At 41.3% G+C, this 18,077-nt stretch overlaps 1 protein-coding gene across 1 annotated transcript in view; it reads left to right on the top strand.

The window, feature by feature from the left end:
• Nucleotides 1–18,077, top strand: part of ANKRD44 (ankyrin repeat domain 44) — a 130,562-nt gene that overhangs the window by 47,216 nt on the left and 65,269 nt on the right. Inside the window, exon 2 of the mRNA XM_062498744.1 lies at nucleotides 16,798–16,881. Coding sequence (XP_062354728.1) covers nucleotides 16,798–16,881 — 84 coding nt within the window. The remainder of the gene's footprint in view (nucleotides 1–16,797; nucleotides 16,882–18,077) is intronic.

The following is an 18,077-nucleotide window of genomic DNA, read 5'->3' as shown; positions in this document are numbered from 1 at the left end:
ATACCATTTCACTTGCCTGTTAGCTTTAATCGACTCCAGGTAATAGAATTCCAATCTGCTGCAAACCAGCAAAATTACCTCTTGTAGGCTTCAGGAACCTCCAGCTTGTTCAGTGGGGGGTTTTCCCCTCATCATGCAAATGGACCTGCCATTTGTTCATGTCTCCAGAACATTTTAATTGCATTTTAAACATGTTAGGGTGTTTGAGCAGCAGTATCTGTGAGAAATGAATAGGAGAAATGAATGTGAGAACTGGCTTTCTGACTATGAGAATAAAATTTCTTACCAAATTTTCTTAAAATTCTTTAGAAAATAGTGCAAATTAGAGACTCGAAAATAACCTCCAAGCAGAGGTGTGCAGAGACATCACCATCATAGGACAAGCTACAGGCATTACTTGGAAGACTTTAATTCAGGGTGTAATTCTTGACTTTTTAGAAGCACAGCTTTAAAATCACTGTGGAGTGGTTAGAAGTGAAGTGACAATTCTGGGTGCTGGATACCACTGTTTTTGTAAATCCATTCTTGACAGCTCTAAGAGTTTGCTTATGTTTTAAAGCTACATGATCTTTAATATATAAATTTCTTAATCTCTTTTTCATTATGTAGTTTCTGAATTTCTAGTTGAGGCTTGTGGGCACAGCACTGGGAATTGTTGTTATTCTAGGAAAACTGCTTCACTTTCATGACAGGCCATGGACTGTTTTTTTTTAAGCTGAGGTTTGTGGCAGCTCTTCACAAAGGCATGCAAACTGAGTCATGTTTCATGCTAACAGCAAGAGGGCATCTCACTGTCAGTCCTGAGTGTCAGTGCATTGGTGCTGCTGGCACAAACAGTAATTAATGGGTATACATCCACTAGGCACGACAAGTGTGAGTTCAGCCTGTACACACAGTGAGCTTTCCTTACACTCTGCACTTCAGGACTTGGTTTTCAGTAGCCCTAAACCCAACTATTTTACTTTTGTCCAAATATATTTCTTCATAATTAAAAACCCCAAACTTGTTGCAGTGAGCCAGTAGTCTGTCTTTCATTTTTCCAGTTAAAGCTTCTGTATCATATGCAAAGGATTAATCTTTTTTCAAGTGGCATTGCTCTGGGAAGGTGCAGCCTGTGTCTCTGAGACAGTAGCCAGGAGGGAAGCTGCAGAGGACACAGTTCAGAGAGCTTGGGTAGCTACAGGCACTCACACTTACAGCAAATGTGGAAGAACACACTATTCCTCTTCACTGTCTAATGTCTGTTATTGACTTATCTTTAGCAACATTGATTCTTTCCCAAAAAAAGAATTCCACTGATTCACAAAAAATCATAGCTTGCTGGCCCTCTTCCCCTTTTGTGCTGTCCTAGCCTACAGGAAGCTTAGCAGGAAGGAGTTTGACATCCAGTAAAGTAAGTCTTCACTCTGAGCATGGTGAGGCACTGGAACAGGCTGCTCAGAGTAGCTGTGGATGCCCCATCCCCTGTTCAGGGACAGGTCAGATGTTGCTGTGAGCACCCTGGTCTAGTGAAAGGTGTCCCTGTCCATGGCAGGGGCATTGGAGCAAGATGATCTTTCAGGTCCCTTCCAATCCAAAGCATTCTATTATTCTATGATTCTGTATTATTTGCTGGTAGAGAAAGAGAAGCTCGGTCAATAAGAAAGGCATAGCAGTTTGTGGAGATGGAAAAACACAGGATTTGCACAGCAGAGGATGTTTTGGCTTGGAATTGAAGGTAACTGCACATATCCAGCCTGAATGGAGTGTGGCTGGAGGCTGGCGAGCGACGTCCCCCCATGAGTTACTGCACTGTGGCCAACTTATGCTCTCTTCACACAGAAAACTGAATGGAAGCTGGAGTCAGATAGCACTCCAGTGAAAAACTGCAGAAAGGCTGGCATGTTACGAGTTGTTACTTCCTACAAGAGCAAGCTGTGTTGTGTGGTTCCATTATCTGAAACTGAGCGGGCTGGTGGGGCTGGGTGCAGCCATTTAAAAATGATTTGTGTTCTTCTTTCTTCACAGAAATCAGCATAAAGTATTTCCTGGGGTTTTTCCTCAGAATCTGTGTCAGTGCAGCGAGTTAACTAGTGGCAGCTCTGTCTCAGGAGAGTAGAAATTTAGCATGGTGACACTAATGTCTTTATAAGGTGACCTAGATTAGAAATGTCTTGTTCTCGGTTTGCAGAATTCTGTTCAAATATTTAATATGACTCAGAGATGTTGTGGGTTTTTTTTTTCCCCTTCCTATAGAGACAGAAATAAAATTACTTAAAATGCTTTTAGGATCCAAACAGTTTCAGCAGTGAGAATTCTAGTTCAGAAACTAGAATTAGAATACATCAGACACATGCAGTCTTCCCCCCCTGGTCTACATACTGCTACGGCATGAATAGGGATGAGAAATTTCCTGTGTTTTGTCTGCTGGTTATGCCTGTATGGATTTCACCTTCTGAATTTTAAGAGATATCTCTCTTACTAATTGAAAGTCAGAATTAGATTATAAATGAGACTGTTGAAAATCCAGATTGCCTTACTCAAAGAATGTAGGTAATTCCCTGTTGAAGCCTGGAGGGGCAGGACCAATGCAGTCCCAGTTTTTATCCAGTCAGATCTGAAGTCCAGACCACAGAGCTGGCTAATCCATAGCAGGAGGGCAAGTTCCAGGGATGGCTTGTCCTCACCAGGAAGAATTTGCTGCTTTTCCCTCCCATCTCTCTGGTTATTTCCTCAAGATTCTGCCTGTGTTTAAAGAACCTGGAATAATCTGTATAGGTGTATGACTGGGATGGAGAAAGGAATATCCACCTTTTTTGTTAACATTACCATTTCCTCCATGGCTTAAAGCTCCCCGCCAGCCATCATTTTAGCTCAGTGCACTGGGACTGAATTCCCTTTGGGCAGGCCCCATTTACAGTGTACTTTCTCTTGGTCTGTGAGAGGTTGCAGATAGCATAGAGAAAATGTCATCTTACCCCAGAGTGGGAGGGACTCTGGGCCCTACATAAAGTGGCTGCAAGCACAAGAGTCCTGGATTTCCCCATGCAAAACTCTCAGTGAAAGCAGTGCGTCAGGCTCTTGGGAACAGCCTGCTTCCTTTTTTTTTTTTTTTTTTTTTTTTTCAGTTTCCTTCTTTGGGTTGTTTGGGTTTTTTTTTGTTTTTTTTTTTTTAAACTCCTTCCAGTCATGATGACATAAGGTGATGAGATGGCACTACCTTTCCCATCCCTCTGAAAACTTCCATCTCTCAGAAAGATCCTGCAGCTTCATGTTTGGGATTTTTAAAAACACCAAGCATTGCTGGTCTTTTGGCTTAGTTTAGCTTAGTTCTGTCCTTAACTTAGAAGTGAACAGTACTAGTGGCCCTTAAATGCATTTTATCTTGTTCTGTAAAATCCGAGGTCTGTGGCACAGCAAGACTGTGCTTTTCTATTTTTTTTCTGAAGTGTTGGAGTGAGCTGCACCCACCAGTGAAACAAGACGTCAGAGAAGGAGACCTGCAGGTCTTGAATTGGGATTGTGGCCATGAAAACCAGGCAAGAGCTTCTGAAGGACTTAAGAGGAGGAGGCTGTGAGACATCAAGAGATTTGCTTTGTTTAGCAGATCAAGAGGGGCAGGGTAGCCTGAGAGTGGTTAAACCATGAAACAAAATAGGATGGTGTTTTACCAAACCAGCTCCTTGCAAAAGGGTTGAGTCAGCGAGGGGCTAAGCCTGGGCTTAGCTTACATGCTCTCAGATTTTCCTGCATTACTTGAGTCACTTGTAAAAATCAACGAAAATTAGTGGAGATGGGTATTAGTTTAGTTCTGCAGGCTCTGTTTTGTAATGCACATGGGATTTAGAATGAAAACTGTAAGGTCTACGCCTGCTTCTTGAGTTCATGAACAGGGTTCATAACCAGTAGCACAATTCTAGAAAGACATCCCCTTTTCCAAGAGGCCATCTGGGATATGTAGTGGCACTATAGATATGAGCTCCCTGAGCTCTTCCTCAAACATCCCCTTCTCTGATAGGCAAAACTACTCCAAGAGCTCCCTGTCAGAAGGAAGTGTTTCAAATACCACAGACATCCACAGTGGAGTGGCCAAAGTGGGTGGCCAAGGAATCACAAAGGAACGGTAAAGTCAGACTGGATTGGGAAATCCTCTGGTTTGTTTTGGCTTTATCGTTTAGCTAGGTTACTGTAATTTCAGCTTTCCTGTTCTCATTAGGCAGTTGATCAAGCTGTCACCAGCTCTTTCTGCTGCTGTCATTCAGGAGGTAGAGAATAAATGCCCTGTTTAACCGCAGAGACAAAAATGAGTGTTAAGCACACTGCCACTGCCCTGACAAGCAGCAGTTACATGTATTAGCTGATTAAGGGGTGTTTTGTAGTAAGGTTGCATATTTACTGGGCTAAATTTGACAAGGCTAATACATTAATATTCACGAAATAAATGACTGGCTATATGTAGGGACTCAAGATAGAGATTTGTTGGTTTTTAATATAAAAACTGTTTTAAAAAAAGCCCCAACTAATTATTTTTTAGAAAGCTTAGGTGCTCTTTTTTGCCAGTGTTTCTTTTGGTATCAGACTCATGGTGCATAACAACAACACAGAATAGTAAGCCTTTCACTGCTGAAGTGGAATAGTTCACAGAAAATAAATGGGGGGCTGAAGTGTTAAGCTTTGCAAGTCTAACTTTCAGCCTTAATAAGCTAGGGCCTCTCTAGCATAATTAAAAACAGGGTTTGGATTACAGATGGCAGCTACAGTTTGGCCTTAAAAAGACATTTCTAAAAATTGTCTTCCCCCCCCCCCCCCCCCCCGCCCCCCGGTATTTCTGAGCACTTTGTTTTGCAGAGCATCAGAGCATCATCTGAAGTGGACTGCCCTCAGTCCCTCTCCTGCATCCCCTTTTGTTCAGTGGATGATTCTTTGCCCTCCTCTGCTGCAAAGAGGCTCTAATGAGACAGCTCAGGGGGCTTGCCTTGACTTTTCCAGGACCCTCACTCTGTGGCTGAGCTCCCCCAGGCTGAGCCTTTTTTCTCTGGAAAAGGAAGCCCCAGTCGGGCAATTGTAATCCCAGACCAGAGGGATCAATGTGTCCAGATGTGACATGGACAGAGAGAGGGTCTCTAGCATAGCTGGGCTGTGTCTGACTGCCAGCCTCACCACTTGGTTTGTATGGCAGGACCTGGAAGTAAGCATGGAGAGACAGTTGCATGTACAAAATCAGTTCCTCCTGGGAACTGGGATGCTGAGCCTGTGTCTTGCCTTCCTTCTCAATGCTGAAGGGTTTCAGCAAAACATTGTGACCATAACTGGAAGCTATTTGAGAAGAAATGAAGTGAGGAAGATTTGCATCCTACTTCCTCAGCTGATGAGAACGCACACACTTACTGTTCTGGCTGGTGCTGCACATGCAGGGTTAGCTTTTCTCAGACACAGAGATGTGTCTGACGCATGGGAGCGAGTAAGAGACTCACACTGAGTCTCAAAACTGTGACAGTGGTCTCAGAGATATTTTGCAGGCTTTTCAGAGAGCATTCAGACAAAGCTGTTCATAACTTGCAGTGGTAGCTTGTTGGAAGAATGAGTGTTATAGCTCATTATAACTCTCCAGCTCATCTTTCTGTTTAATTTGTGTCTGTACAAAGTAACTTTGGCATTGCTGGATTTGTCACAGTCAGATGCATCATGCTCAGAAGATACTGAATTGTTTTCTGAAGTGAAGACAATTTTGAAACCTTTTAAAATTTCCAGATTTGCATTTAATTTCTTTGGTCTGGCTGTTTGACATTGGTCAAACAAAAGCAAAGCTTGATATTTTTTTTTCCTTTTTTTTCCCCTTTTTTTTTTCCCTGTCATCTTCAATAATTTGGTTGAGGTTGATAACAAGGATATTATCAGGATATGTTGAATCAAACCAACTTTGCTAATCTGTTCCAGATTCAAAATAGACATAAAACATCTGCTTTGGTTGTTGAGCAGAGCTCCATGCCAACTGTAGCATGCCTAATGTAAAGAAAGAAATGAAATGGTGTTATGAACTAATCTTCATGTTCACACATAGTTATACTCTGCTATTAATGGAAATAACCCTGTCATCAGCCTCAGTAGTTAAACATTTTTAATCTGAATTTTATATCAGCTATGCAGAAAGCACGTATCAGTGGCTAAAATCTGCAAAGGATTTTAGTATTTTATGAAGACAGTAATAACCAACTGTGGTACTGTTCAAGAGCACCGTGAGCTCCATGACCTCCAAGAGAAAACAGGGAACATCAATGTTAGTCTTTAAAGTCTTTTAAAGTATACTTGACTCTGTCTGTGTAGGAGAAGATGATTTGGGAGATTTTCTGAGTTTTTCTGGAGCTGGCAGGAGGGTGGCTGTGGGGGTGGCAGTTGCTGACCAGAGGAATGAGCTGCACTGTAGTGCACAGGAGAAAGGCTGTGTCTATGATGTGGAAGGGGAACCTGAGCAAGATCCACTTGAAATGTAGTGGTAAGACTGAACAAATCAGATAGTTCAGGTTTTGCTTAAGTCCCTAAAATGTCTTCTCCCTCCCTAAAGCTGTTTTCATGATCCTGGAGGTTTGCTCTTGTCTGAGGCTTGATTTAGATACCCATGACAGCAGGACCTTTAAGTGTTGCAGGTCACTGTTAAGTGGAAGATGAGGTTCACTCTAGATTGTGATTGCAAAGTGTATCTGTCCTTAACAGAAACTCTGTGCATGAGCTCATGTGAAATAAACCCCATAGCTGAAGTTGCCTCCTGATGAGTGAATGAGATGGGATCTGAAATTCTGCTGGAATCCTGCCATGTATTAGTGTGCTTCTACACAAAGGCACTAGACTCCCCTTGAACTTTTGGAAATATATATTTTTATTGATTTCTGCTGTAGCTTACCCTTTTTGCATAAACCTTTATGTTCACGTAAGTGTGGTGTGAATTGTGTTTGGCCTCCTTTGCTTTCATATGTTCAATCCTTTGCCTACTGAAGCCTGCAGAAAAGAACACATTTGACTTTCAGTGATTGTTGGACTAGATCTATTTTTGAAATACAGTCTTCTGCAGTTCACAGTTTGTAACTCAGCCAAACTGGTAACCAGTGTCCTGGTTTGTGTTGCCCTTAATGGAGCAGGGATACATGCTCTTTGTGTGAAGCCATTCAAGCTCTGTATGTCTTGGATGTGGAAAACAGATGGTTTCTTTTAATAACAACCTTTTATGTATTGCAAATAGTTCTCATGTTTCCTTTAAATTGTCTTGTGTATTGTGACCAGTTCCGATCTGTTTAGATTTTCCCTGTAAATCATTTTTAGAGCTCTGTTTTGGTCTTCAAGTCAAGTGGTGTCCTAAACTAAATGTCTTACTCCAGCCAGCCTAAGCAGTACTGACCACTGTGTGCTTTGCAAGTCATAATCCTATTTTAAGTCTCTTCCTCTTTCAGAACGTTGTTCAGTTACATTCAGTTAGTAAACTGCAGTCTCAAATTCTTTCTTACACAGAACTGCTGTGTGACAACCCTGGATTTCTCACTAACAGGCAGGCTGTGTTCTCCTCCATACTGAAGTGCCCTACTCTCCCTCCAGTCTGGCTGTTTGTATAATTTGTCAAGGTGGTTATAAATTCTGATCTTGCCCTCTGCAGATTTATTATGCCACTCTTTGTGTCATAGCTGCCTTCTTTGTGTGTGCAGTTATACAAACCAGACCCCGTTAGCTAGCGGAAGTCCTGATCTTACCAAGTAAGATGTTACAGCATCAGATTCCCCTTTATAGTTCTCTAAATCAGGGCTAATTTTCTAAAAATGAAAGGGCTTTTATTAGCGTGTGTGATGAGTATCAATGCGTGCTGTGTGTATCAGATAGAGCACTTAATTACAGATGGACTGGACTATTACTCTGTCCTGCTGAGTGCCCAGGCTGCCAGATGAAAGTCAGGTCTTAAAAGGCGCTGCTGCTGCACTGGAAGAGGACTACAGAAAGGTTTTTTTTGAGGCAGCTGCAGCATGGGTAGCAGCCCTTGCACACGCTTGCCTTGGCAAGGAGGAGGGGTAAGCCACGCTTTCATAAGTGATAAACCAAAGGAAGATAAGCTTGCAGCATTTCTGTTTCTTTTTCCTTTTTCTACTTGGTTGCCGTTGCTGCTGCTGCTACAGCTGGGTGAGGGCAGGATATCAGCGGTCTCCAGAGGATGTAGGGCCACTGAATAGAGAAGATGTCCCAGCTTAAGTTGACCAGCTGCATGAACCCCTTCAGCCCTCAGAGCATTCCCCCCTCCACATGGATTTGGTTTTAATTGTCTTTATTTTTTTTTTCTCTCCTGTGGAATTTAACACCTAAACAATTGGTTGTAAAAAAAAAAAAAAGTGTTTGAAGACAACCAAGCAGGAAATGAATCTCTTGGCAGGGTTGATGTTTCTCAAGCGAGTTTCTCCCCTAGCTGCTTTACTCTGGAATCTCTAGCGAGGAGCAGACGTGTCACTGGGGCTGCTGCTGCTCTCTTCTGCTGCTGCTGGTTTCATTTCCCTTGAGGTTCAGAAAGCTCACGCTGCCTTGGCCACCTCTCAGCTGTGCAGGGCTCTTTGGAAAGCAGGGTGTAACATGGCACGGGGCCTCTCTTTTGGGAGCTGGCTTCACCTGATTTACACCAGCTGCAATTTATGCCCCCAGAGATTTTACTCTGGGCTCTGCTCTTGTTCAGAAACACTGCCTTGGTGCCAGGACTTCTTCCCTGTTCTGACTAAATGACTGATGGATTATGGGGGAGGGGGGGGGGAAAGACAAAAGCTCTGGGAAACAAAATATAGATATGACAAGAAGGGCTCAAATGGATAAGTAGTGCAGCACATGCTGCTGAGAATGTATAAAATGAATTGGATCCTTTTTATGGCACTGTCGTCCCAGTTACATGACTGTTATTTAATGGTGTCACTGATATGTCTGTTGTGAGATATTACACAACACACGGTTTGTATCAAATCAAAATCCCAAGAAACTTTGAACAAACAAATGCAGGAGGACAAGAAATATTCAGGGTGCTATTAGATTGACTGTCCTCAATCTTTGTAGGTATTCCAACAAATCTTATTATGCAATCTATGGCAGACTTTCTTTCTACTAAAATGGGCAACAAATGCTGGTGAATATAACAAATGTTATGCTACTATGCTTATTTTTGTCTCCTTTAAAAAAGCTTTCTTATTTTAACTAGTCTTCATCGTGCTGAGTCTTTGTCTCCACTTGATTAATGTAACTTCACTATGGTATTTATTAACTCATTTTCTGATCTGATCTGATCTGATCTGGAGACACTTGAAAAAAACTCCACCCACCCCCAATCCTAAATGCCAAAACTAAAACCTAGCATTTAAATCAAGTCTGGTGGGCAGCCTCCAGTAATGAGAATGAAGGAAAGGACTCTGGGCAAGCTGAATTAAACAGTCTGAGCTCTTTTCCTTTTTAGAAGTGATCTAAATTTAACAGGCCAAGAGTTATTTTGGTGCATTTAACTGATAAGTTCAATGAGACATAGGCAACTTGCAGCACTTTTCAGTGTGTAAAGGAATTTCAGGATTCCAGGAACAGCAGGATGTAACCTTCACTTCACCTGGAAATATAAGCAATTCTTGGGGCAGTTGATAGGCTTCCTAATGAAAAATGGGAGGCAGCCAAAATCCGGAGCCAAGCTAACACCAGAAATAGATCTGCCAGAGGCTTGTTTTGCACTGTCTAGAATGGCATATCACAAATTGTACGAACAGAAATACCAGGCTGGGTCTAGCATTGCACAGGCAGGGTCAATCCTGACTATTTTCCTTTTTAAGTATCGTGGAAGCTTGACTAAATGAATGCTGTGTTAAAGTTTCAGTTGTCTCAAGATGTTTTCTTTCTTTCTCACTTGCTCAAAATGCAAGTGTATATTTGATAGTGTGCATTTATGATTCAAAGTGTTCAAGTGTGCATCATCCAAGAACTCCAGCTCCCCTGCTCCAGCAGCATGGAAGTAGGGCAGCAGAGAGAGAGAAAAAGCAAGGGTTAAGTCTCTAGGAGAAGGCAAGTAGGAGAGGGGAAAGACTGAGCACAGAGAGGACCAGGGTGCAGGTGGTGATGGGGAGGCAGGGGTTTAGCTGGTTTATTCTTGTCACTTCACAAGGTGTGTGCTCCTGGGAAACTGTAGTGAAGTATAGTCTGGTTTGCACATCACTTACTAAATGATTATTTGTGGTTATGTTTAATTATAGAATCAGATCTATTGTCTTCTCTGTCTGTCTGGAGACAGGGATGTTTTTTGGGTGGGGTGCAAGCAAAAGCCATCAGGGCCTTGCTGAGTGGGAGCAGAGAGCCAGAAGCCTCTGGAAGCGCAGCTTGGATTTCCAATCCCAAGCTCAGTTTGTTTTTGCAAAGCCTTAGCTGTATTGCAGGGGAAATCATTTAAAGCAGGTGAAGCAGGATGTGTTGTGACAGCCCTGCTCCCTTTTCAGGATTGAGCTATGCTCTGACTAGTTCAGTTGTTCTTTTCCAAATCTAGTATAAGCAGTGTTCAAAACAAGATCCTTAATGCAAGGTGTTTGTCAGCTTATCATCAGACAATATTGTTTCAGACAGCTCTACTGCTACTACTTCAACCCTTTTCCAGTGATCCTACTTTTCCCTTCCTCCTTCATTACAGTTATTGTACAGCATTAGGGAACTTGGAGTTTTGGAAAATATACTTGCTCACCTAAAGCTGAGGATGTGGTTTTTCCCATCCAGAAGATGCAGAAGGGTGTTTTGGTAGGCTGCAATTCCAGCCTCTGAAGGTGGTCAGTACTGGATACCAGGCACCCAGCTGAATTCAGCTGGAGGGGTGGGATGCAGGTCCTCCCCTGGGCCATTGCAGTCTGCACCAGCTGCCTGGCTGTCCAGCAGAGTGAGGTTGGAGCTGCTCTTTTTCTGTAGCTGTTTGTGATTGCCATGTAGTTAGCAATGTACACCAGTGATTAATCTCAGGTTTTTGTAATGTTACCAGCAGTGGCAATATCTGCTGATCATGTTAGAATCATTGCATTCCAACGAATTCTGCACCAAATATTTCTGTAAACGTTCAAGTCTTTGTTTGAGAAGCCACTGTGGGAAAGGCTGAGTGCATGCCTACCTGGAACTAGCTATGGACCGTGTCAGCATTGCATGAATTATTCAGACATTTGTGAACAACTACTTAGGAACCACTTCTGCCTTCCTGAGAGGGGAAAAAGCCTCAAGCACACTGAGCACTGTTTGTACCACACTGATGGTCCTTGCAGACATCCTCTCCTGATGCTCTGGGTGCCATTCTGACAGTGTTTTGCCAGTACATTCAGTACGTGTCCCTTAGGGTTAGACCATACTGGGTGCCACGGGTGTGCACTGGGGTATTTTCCATCTGGTCACTGAGCACTTTTTGTGTTTTGATGAAGTTGTCATTTGTCATTTGATGAAAGCTTTGGAGGGAAAGGCTTTCAACTGTGGGCTTGTGTTGTCCAGGCAATTGCAGACACCCCCCTCCAGCTCTTCTTTCTTTAAATTAGGCAAAATTTGCTTTTGAAGCTAAACATACATTCCAACTAGCATTTATATATAGTGTTTTACCTATTCTCAGGAGAGCAAACCAGCAAATGAAGCAGTGATCAGTTCTCCACTGCTCCTGTGTGCCCTGTGACATTGATGTAAAGTCCTTTTTAAGGTCTAAAGGACAAACACAGCCTGAGGCTTTGGAGAAGCTGTTATAAATGACATGGATAGAAATGGGGGCATTACAGGAAAACCCAACACTTCTTGCAATAAAAAGTAAATGCCCATTACATCCCTCTGAGCAACCTAGAGCACAGCATGGCAGGAAGTTAGAAAGCCCTTGGTCCAGGGGAAGTGTCAGAGCTCAGTTGCATCCTTTAAATACTGGCCTAAAAACAACACTAAGATCTCTCAGCTTGAAAGTGTCTCTGTCACGCAGAGGTTCTCTTTTAGTTTTGGGAGTGTCAACTTGTGTTTTTTTGAATACCTCTGTGTGTCATATAAGTTTGTTGGTCCTTGAGCATTCAAACACAGTGGAACAAATTGAAATAAATAGCAATGTGTAGGCATGCATGCTGTCCTTGCTGCAGAGGATTGATGTGCAATCCTTAAATCACTGGGTTAGTCTGCAATAAATGAAACAACATAATAAGACAGAATTAAATGAACTGATTTTTTTATCTGCTGTGTTTGAAATGTTGCAGTGTACAGGGTATTTATATCTGCTCAGTAAAAATGTCCTAAGTACATTTGTTCACTTAACAGTGCTTCCAGGGAACCAGTACAACCAATTTACAGATTTGATTCTCTCCACTGGCTTTTCACTAGCTTGGACAAGTATTCCTTAAGAGTTGCTTAGCAAAAATCTGTAATTGCTATGTAATACCTCTTAGCAGCCATCCAAGGACATTCTTCTCCAAAGCTCTGTGAAGATACTTTGCTATCAGAAGTGTATATAGAAATTCCTACAACAGGATTGCACCCTTTGAATGAATAAATTAAGAACAAACTTTTTTTGTATTTACCCAGCAGTTTTTACCCTAAAACACAGTAAAAGGCTAAGCCCTAATGCAGGGAAAGTAGTCTACAAAGCCTGTTAAAAAATTACCATTATTGAGTAATTTCTGTACAAGGAACCATATAAACACACACTAAGAATAAGGAGAAATCCAGTTAATAGCTGTTCACTAATACAGACTTGTAAGTTAAAATAGTATTTCAGATATTCATGTGCTGTACAGAGAGAGAAAAAGTCCTAAACTAAAATTAGGAAGAGGAGCAGCCTTTTTGCTTTGGCCAATGGAAGGAAATAGATGTGTGTGATGTAACATAGCAGAGAGCCTTGTAATCTTGATTAGTGGGAATACTTTCAGAAAAAAAAAGAGGTGCTTGGCAAAACACTGTCATAATCAATACCACTGAAATGATTGTGTGTCTTACTGCATTGCCTTGCTAGTTACATGAATACATGGGTATATCCAAGTGTTTAGTCCAGGAACTTGATGTAATGCCATTAGAATGAATAAAGGATCAAAATATAGCTTCTTTTCACTTGCAGGAACAAGTGGTGGTCTGTGAGATCAAATGGGCATGGGAGTCAGTCATCCTTTCCCTGTCTGCCTCTACCTCCTGTCAAACAAAAATCTGACTTAAGTAAGTCCTGTTTAGTGAGTCAGGATGCCTAAAATGAAGGCAAAATGCTCAGTATGTGTCACAGTTACTAGCTTCTCAACAAAAATGCTAAGTGGCTTGCTAGGAGGTTCAGCATGTTCTTTGGACAAAGTAATTAAAATGGTATATGAGACAGTCCCCTTAAATGCTTCATCTCCTCTGGAGTCAGAGACTTGTCCATGCCCCTTGGTGATGGTCAGGTCTATGGAGGAGAATTCCCTAGTCTTGGACTTTTTCTCTTGGAATGGCTTGTTTGCTCTGTGGAATCCAGCTGAGCCACAGGACAACCTTCCACGTGGTTTTAAATTCTATCATTGAAAAAAAAATCATTGTGCCTTCAGTTCAACAAGTTAATTTTACCTGGTGGGTTAAGTCCAGCTTATGATTGCCCTGCATTCAACATTTCAACACTGGAAGGTGTCTGCAGACACAGTTTTATTTTTACTAAAATGCTTGTTACAGTACAAAGTAAAGAACCCTCTAATAAAAATTGTTTGTAAGCTTCATACTTGTCATAGTAACTCTGTAGAAAACGTAACATGGAAAGGTATTTGTTAGCTGCTGGAGTTTATTTTCAGAAAAAAATGTGAACACTCCCAAGTGAAATTCTCTAAGAAATTGGAAGCTACAGAGAGCCAAGCTGATTAAACAGTTGTTTATCATTCCAAAACCCTGCACCCTTGCTTAGTTCTAATAATAGGTATATATAATCTGCTCTGTGCTTGTGCTTTTTTCCCCCCTTTATTATAAGAGTTTAACAACTTCTGAATTTGAAGACTTTTAAAGCAAAATATTTCTGTTAATTAAATAACCCATTAATGATGTGACAAGTTTCAGAAATTATTTCCAAAAATATACTGTCCTTTGATAATTAGGAAGGATCATTATCTACCCTTCAGGAATTAAAATTAAAAAAAAAAAGTTTGAAATCATTGATGCATGAATATGGTTATCACTGAAGATCACAAAAGTAATCTGTTTGGGTCATTGGGCATCCATCATCAGTGCGTATGTAACTGCACAAGGCCTGTTCCATCCCTCTCAGCTGCTGAATGGAGCAATCCTTTTTCCATTGTGCTGATGGATCTTCTCAGTTTTGACCTCAAACTGAGCAGTAATGCTGCAGCACTGTTCTGACACGTATTTTCTGGACAGGTCATTATACTTGACTGTACATCTTACACAGAAGCAGGTCTCAATATGTAATAAAATTGCCTCAGCAATAATACATTCTCATTTCAAAACTAATAAATTGAAAATAAAATAAAATAATGTCAGAGTGAATTAGAAAAATGTCCAGCTGGAGCAGGCTGCACAGCAGTGACTCAAGATGGTTATTAACCTGCACTGGTTTTATCTCCTCTTTACAGTTTGCAGGTGCTGATCATTCTCCATTATCTCTGCCTCTTGCTGCTGCAACTAGCAGAGATAGATTTTATCGTAATTAATTTATAAAAAAATAAATCTTACAGGGGAAAAAGGTCTGAAGGATGAGGCCTTTGAAATGAGTATATGGCAACTGTCTCCTGTCAGCAAAGGTTATGTGTATCAGTGGTGGGAGTGTGTAACCTGTGTCTGGGGCTTGACCTAAGGAGCTGCAGGTGGATGTGACCAAGGCTTGGTGGGCAAAAATTGATAGAGGATCTTGTGTGTGTTAGGGGTCTAAAGAACACGATGTTATTCTCAGTCTGCTCTCTGTGTTAAGTAGCTGCTGCTAATTAGAGGCAGGTTTTATTTCCTGTAAAACCAAGTGTCTGATTCAGATTTCTGGCAGAGAGAAGAAGGGTCGAAGTGTCTTATTGTACATCTTCCTTTTTTTTTTTTTAATGTAATGATGCACAGTATTTTGCTCCCTCCTTTATAAACAGAAAAAGGTTGCCTGTAACAGAACTTGAACTTAGATTTTAGTTTGTTTGTTTTTTTAAAAATCTAATAGATTTGAATTCTGAGGTTTTTTTCTCTTACCTCTGTCTGAAGTCTTACTTTAAATTTCACCAGAGTCTGGCTGATACTTTTCATTGGGTGCTGGGCATACCTGCAAATGTGTTCAGGGAATAATCTAAAATGCTGGGGGTATTTGTTTCATGGCTATTGGATTGTTTTGCCATTCAGCTTGAAACTGAGGAGCTCTCTGCTTTCCTGTAAATTTTTTTTTTTTTGCATTTAAATATTATGATAAATGCACAGGAAATGCAAATATTTTGGTCCATCGTAATTTCATAAACATTCACTGATTCTTCGTAGCTGTTAGTTTCAGGAGAGAAGGGAACAGACTTCAGGGCCTGGTGTTTGCATCCTCTCCTGGGGCATATTCTCTGCCCATTCTGACATGGCTGGGAAGGGAGCATGCTAAATGGTTCAATTGAAATGCAATTTTTTTCCCTTTCTTTTTCAGACATCCACTGCAATATGTAAGACATAGGCATTTGTGATGAAAGATGTTGCTTTAGTCTTTTTCACTTTTGGAGGAGTGGCAAGAATGAAATTCCAGTATGAATGTTTCTCAAGGACATAAGGGATTAATATGTCTTAAAATAGACACCATTAACTTAGAAATGTATTTCCCACATTTGAATAAGAAAAGATAGGGAGGAAATGGTATTTTCTTTGTTTTGTGAATTTCGAGATAGCCTGTTTACAAGACAGTTAAATTCTGTAGAATCTCAGTAACTCTTGTGGTTTTATATGCTTAAGTAGTGCTGCCATTTTACAGGATTATTTTAGATTCTGGCGATTGAACGGCACCACAAACTCCTTTTTGCCAGTAGGACCATGAGGCAACCCAGGAGTGAGACTTGTGGGGTGCACACTGCCTCCAGGAGGGTGCTGGTGAAAGTGGGGAACGTTTCACGTACGTTATGGGATAGGAATCTTTTGTGAATTGTCCCCTTCTTTTCCTGAGTCTCCAGCAGCATGTTTTATCTTGTTTTAGCTCAGTGTGCTGCCAGCTTGGTTGGTAACTCAGATATTTGCTGCCAAGGTGGTCGGGAGGACTGAAGTCACCAGCTCTGGCTGCGTATCGGGGCGGTGAGCGCACGCAGAGCCATGGCACATTGTTTCTCCTGTGGGCCCGCTGATTTATTTCTGCATTCCGATTCATAATGGCATAATAACACACTTGAGACAATAAGATAATTATTTTGCTTCCTGGGTGGTTAAAATTAACTGCACTCGTTGCGTATTTATTCAGTCAAAAAATACAAGTTGTTTAGTGATTGCCCAGAAATTCATTATCTGCATAATGTTCTGTTTCTAAATGTGTGTTGCATGACCATTAATCTGTGCCAAGAGCAAGCATGCAGCACTATCTGATGCAATTAGATAGTTTCACTTTACATGCAAGGGAGAACATCTGGGCTAATTGTGTGTTGTTGACAAAAGTTGCTGTTTTAATGGGGGTCCATATTTGTGCACACACACGCTCATTATAGGTACATACATGCTCATGATTTCATTTTATCCTTGAGCAAACTCATAGCTCTTACTGATGAGATACTTCTGGTGGTTTGGTACTGGGGTCACACCATGTCTCTGGGCAGCTTTAGCAACTGTTAGCAGGAGTAAAATGCTCTCAGTTTAAACATAAAATAAACCTGTAATGCTTCTGCTTTCTTTTTCCAGCCCCCACTGGTCCAGGCGATTTTCAGTGGTGATCCAGAAGAGATCCGGATGTTGATCTACAAAACTGAGGATGTCAACGCCTTGGTATGTGACTTGGCATGTTGTGTACCATGCCTGTGGACTGTGGCAATGACAGTATTGAAAGTGTCCTCAGTAATTAACACTAAGTAATAAACACTAAGTGTCCTAAGTAATTAACAGATTGGAAATGATTGGGAAGTAAGAGATTTGGGGCTTCAGTGGTATCCTGAAGCAGGAGTCAATGCAATTCTCTCCAGCAGATGACTTTAAATTCTCTCAGTGTATGGTAATTATTCCAAATGTGCAGGTCAGTCAGGGATATTGTTTTTTCTCTTACTGAGAAAATGAATGAAAACAGCTGAAAATTGCATATTTTTACTCTCTGTAGGATTTCCTTTTATGAAGAGTTTTTGCAGATCAGGAGCTGTTAGCATTTGACTACTTGAACTAAAGCTTCACTGTAATTCTCAGCAGTGAGAGTAAGGAAGCAGAATCTTGGCCACAATTTGCCCACAAAGGAATTACTGTTTTTCAGATTGGCTTATTCTAGCCAGAATGGTAAGCAGCTGTAAACAAGAAGTAGTTGAGTGCTTTGGCAATGAAAAAAATATCTCCAAGTCAACTTGGTCATTTTTTGCAGGAACTGGGAAGGGATTTCCCTCCTCCCCTCTTTGATTTTAACTTATATCTGTACTGTTAGAAACAAGTCCTGCCAGTCCTGACTACAATCTGTGGCCTCTCAAAGTGCTGAGAATATAAAGCAGAAGCAGAATGATAATTTCCAGGTGTTTCCTGGACTTTTGAGTCAACCTTCATTTTCTTCATGTCTTGCTGTGATGTAAATCCATCAGTTTATTCATTGCTAACTCCAACAGTTGATCTGGTATGGTCTTGGCACTGCAACTTTTGCAGGTAGTGGGGTCCAATTGTCTGTTTCAGAGCTGTCAAAAGGAACTAGAGAGGTGATCTTACAGATGTGGTTGGCTGAGGCTCCACCTCATTTGCTGTCCAGTAGAAGGAAAGACATTAGCCACTTCTAAATCTGATCCAGGACCTTGATGTTAAGCTTCCCCTGTGATTATCAGTACATGATTGTTTTCCTGAAAGTTCCTAAAAGTGCTTCCTTAAAGAACCATCTCCCTTCAGTTTCCTCCTTCTTTGTTTTTGCTGATGATCTTAATAAACCAAATTAAAAATCCAAACCCAGCCAAACAAAACACCCTCAGTAAGGTAGGTGAACACCACAGTGCCAAAATTTC

This window comes from Cinclus cinclus, chromosome 9 (genome assembly GCF_963662255.1).
Source record: "Cinclus cinclus chromosome 9, bCinCin1.1, whole genome shotgun sequence".
NCBI classification, from domain to species: Eukaryota; Metazoa; Chordata; class Aves; order Passeriformes; family Cinclidae; genus Cinclus; species Cinclus cinclus.
The sequence above is the reverse complement of the archived record's forward strand: the minus strand, read 5'-3'. Positions and strand labels throughout refer to the sequence as shown.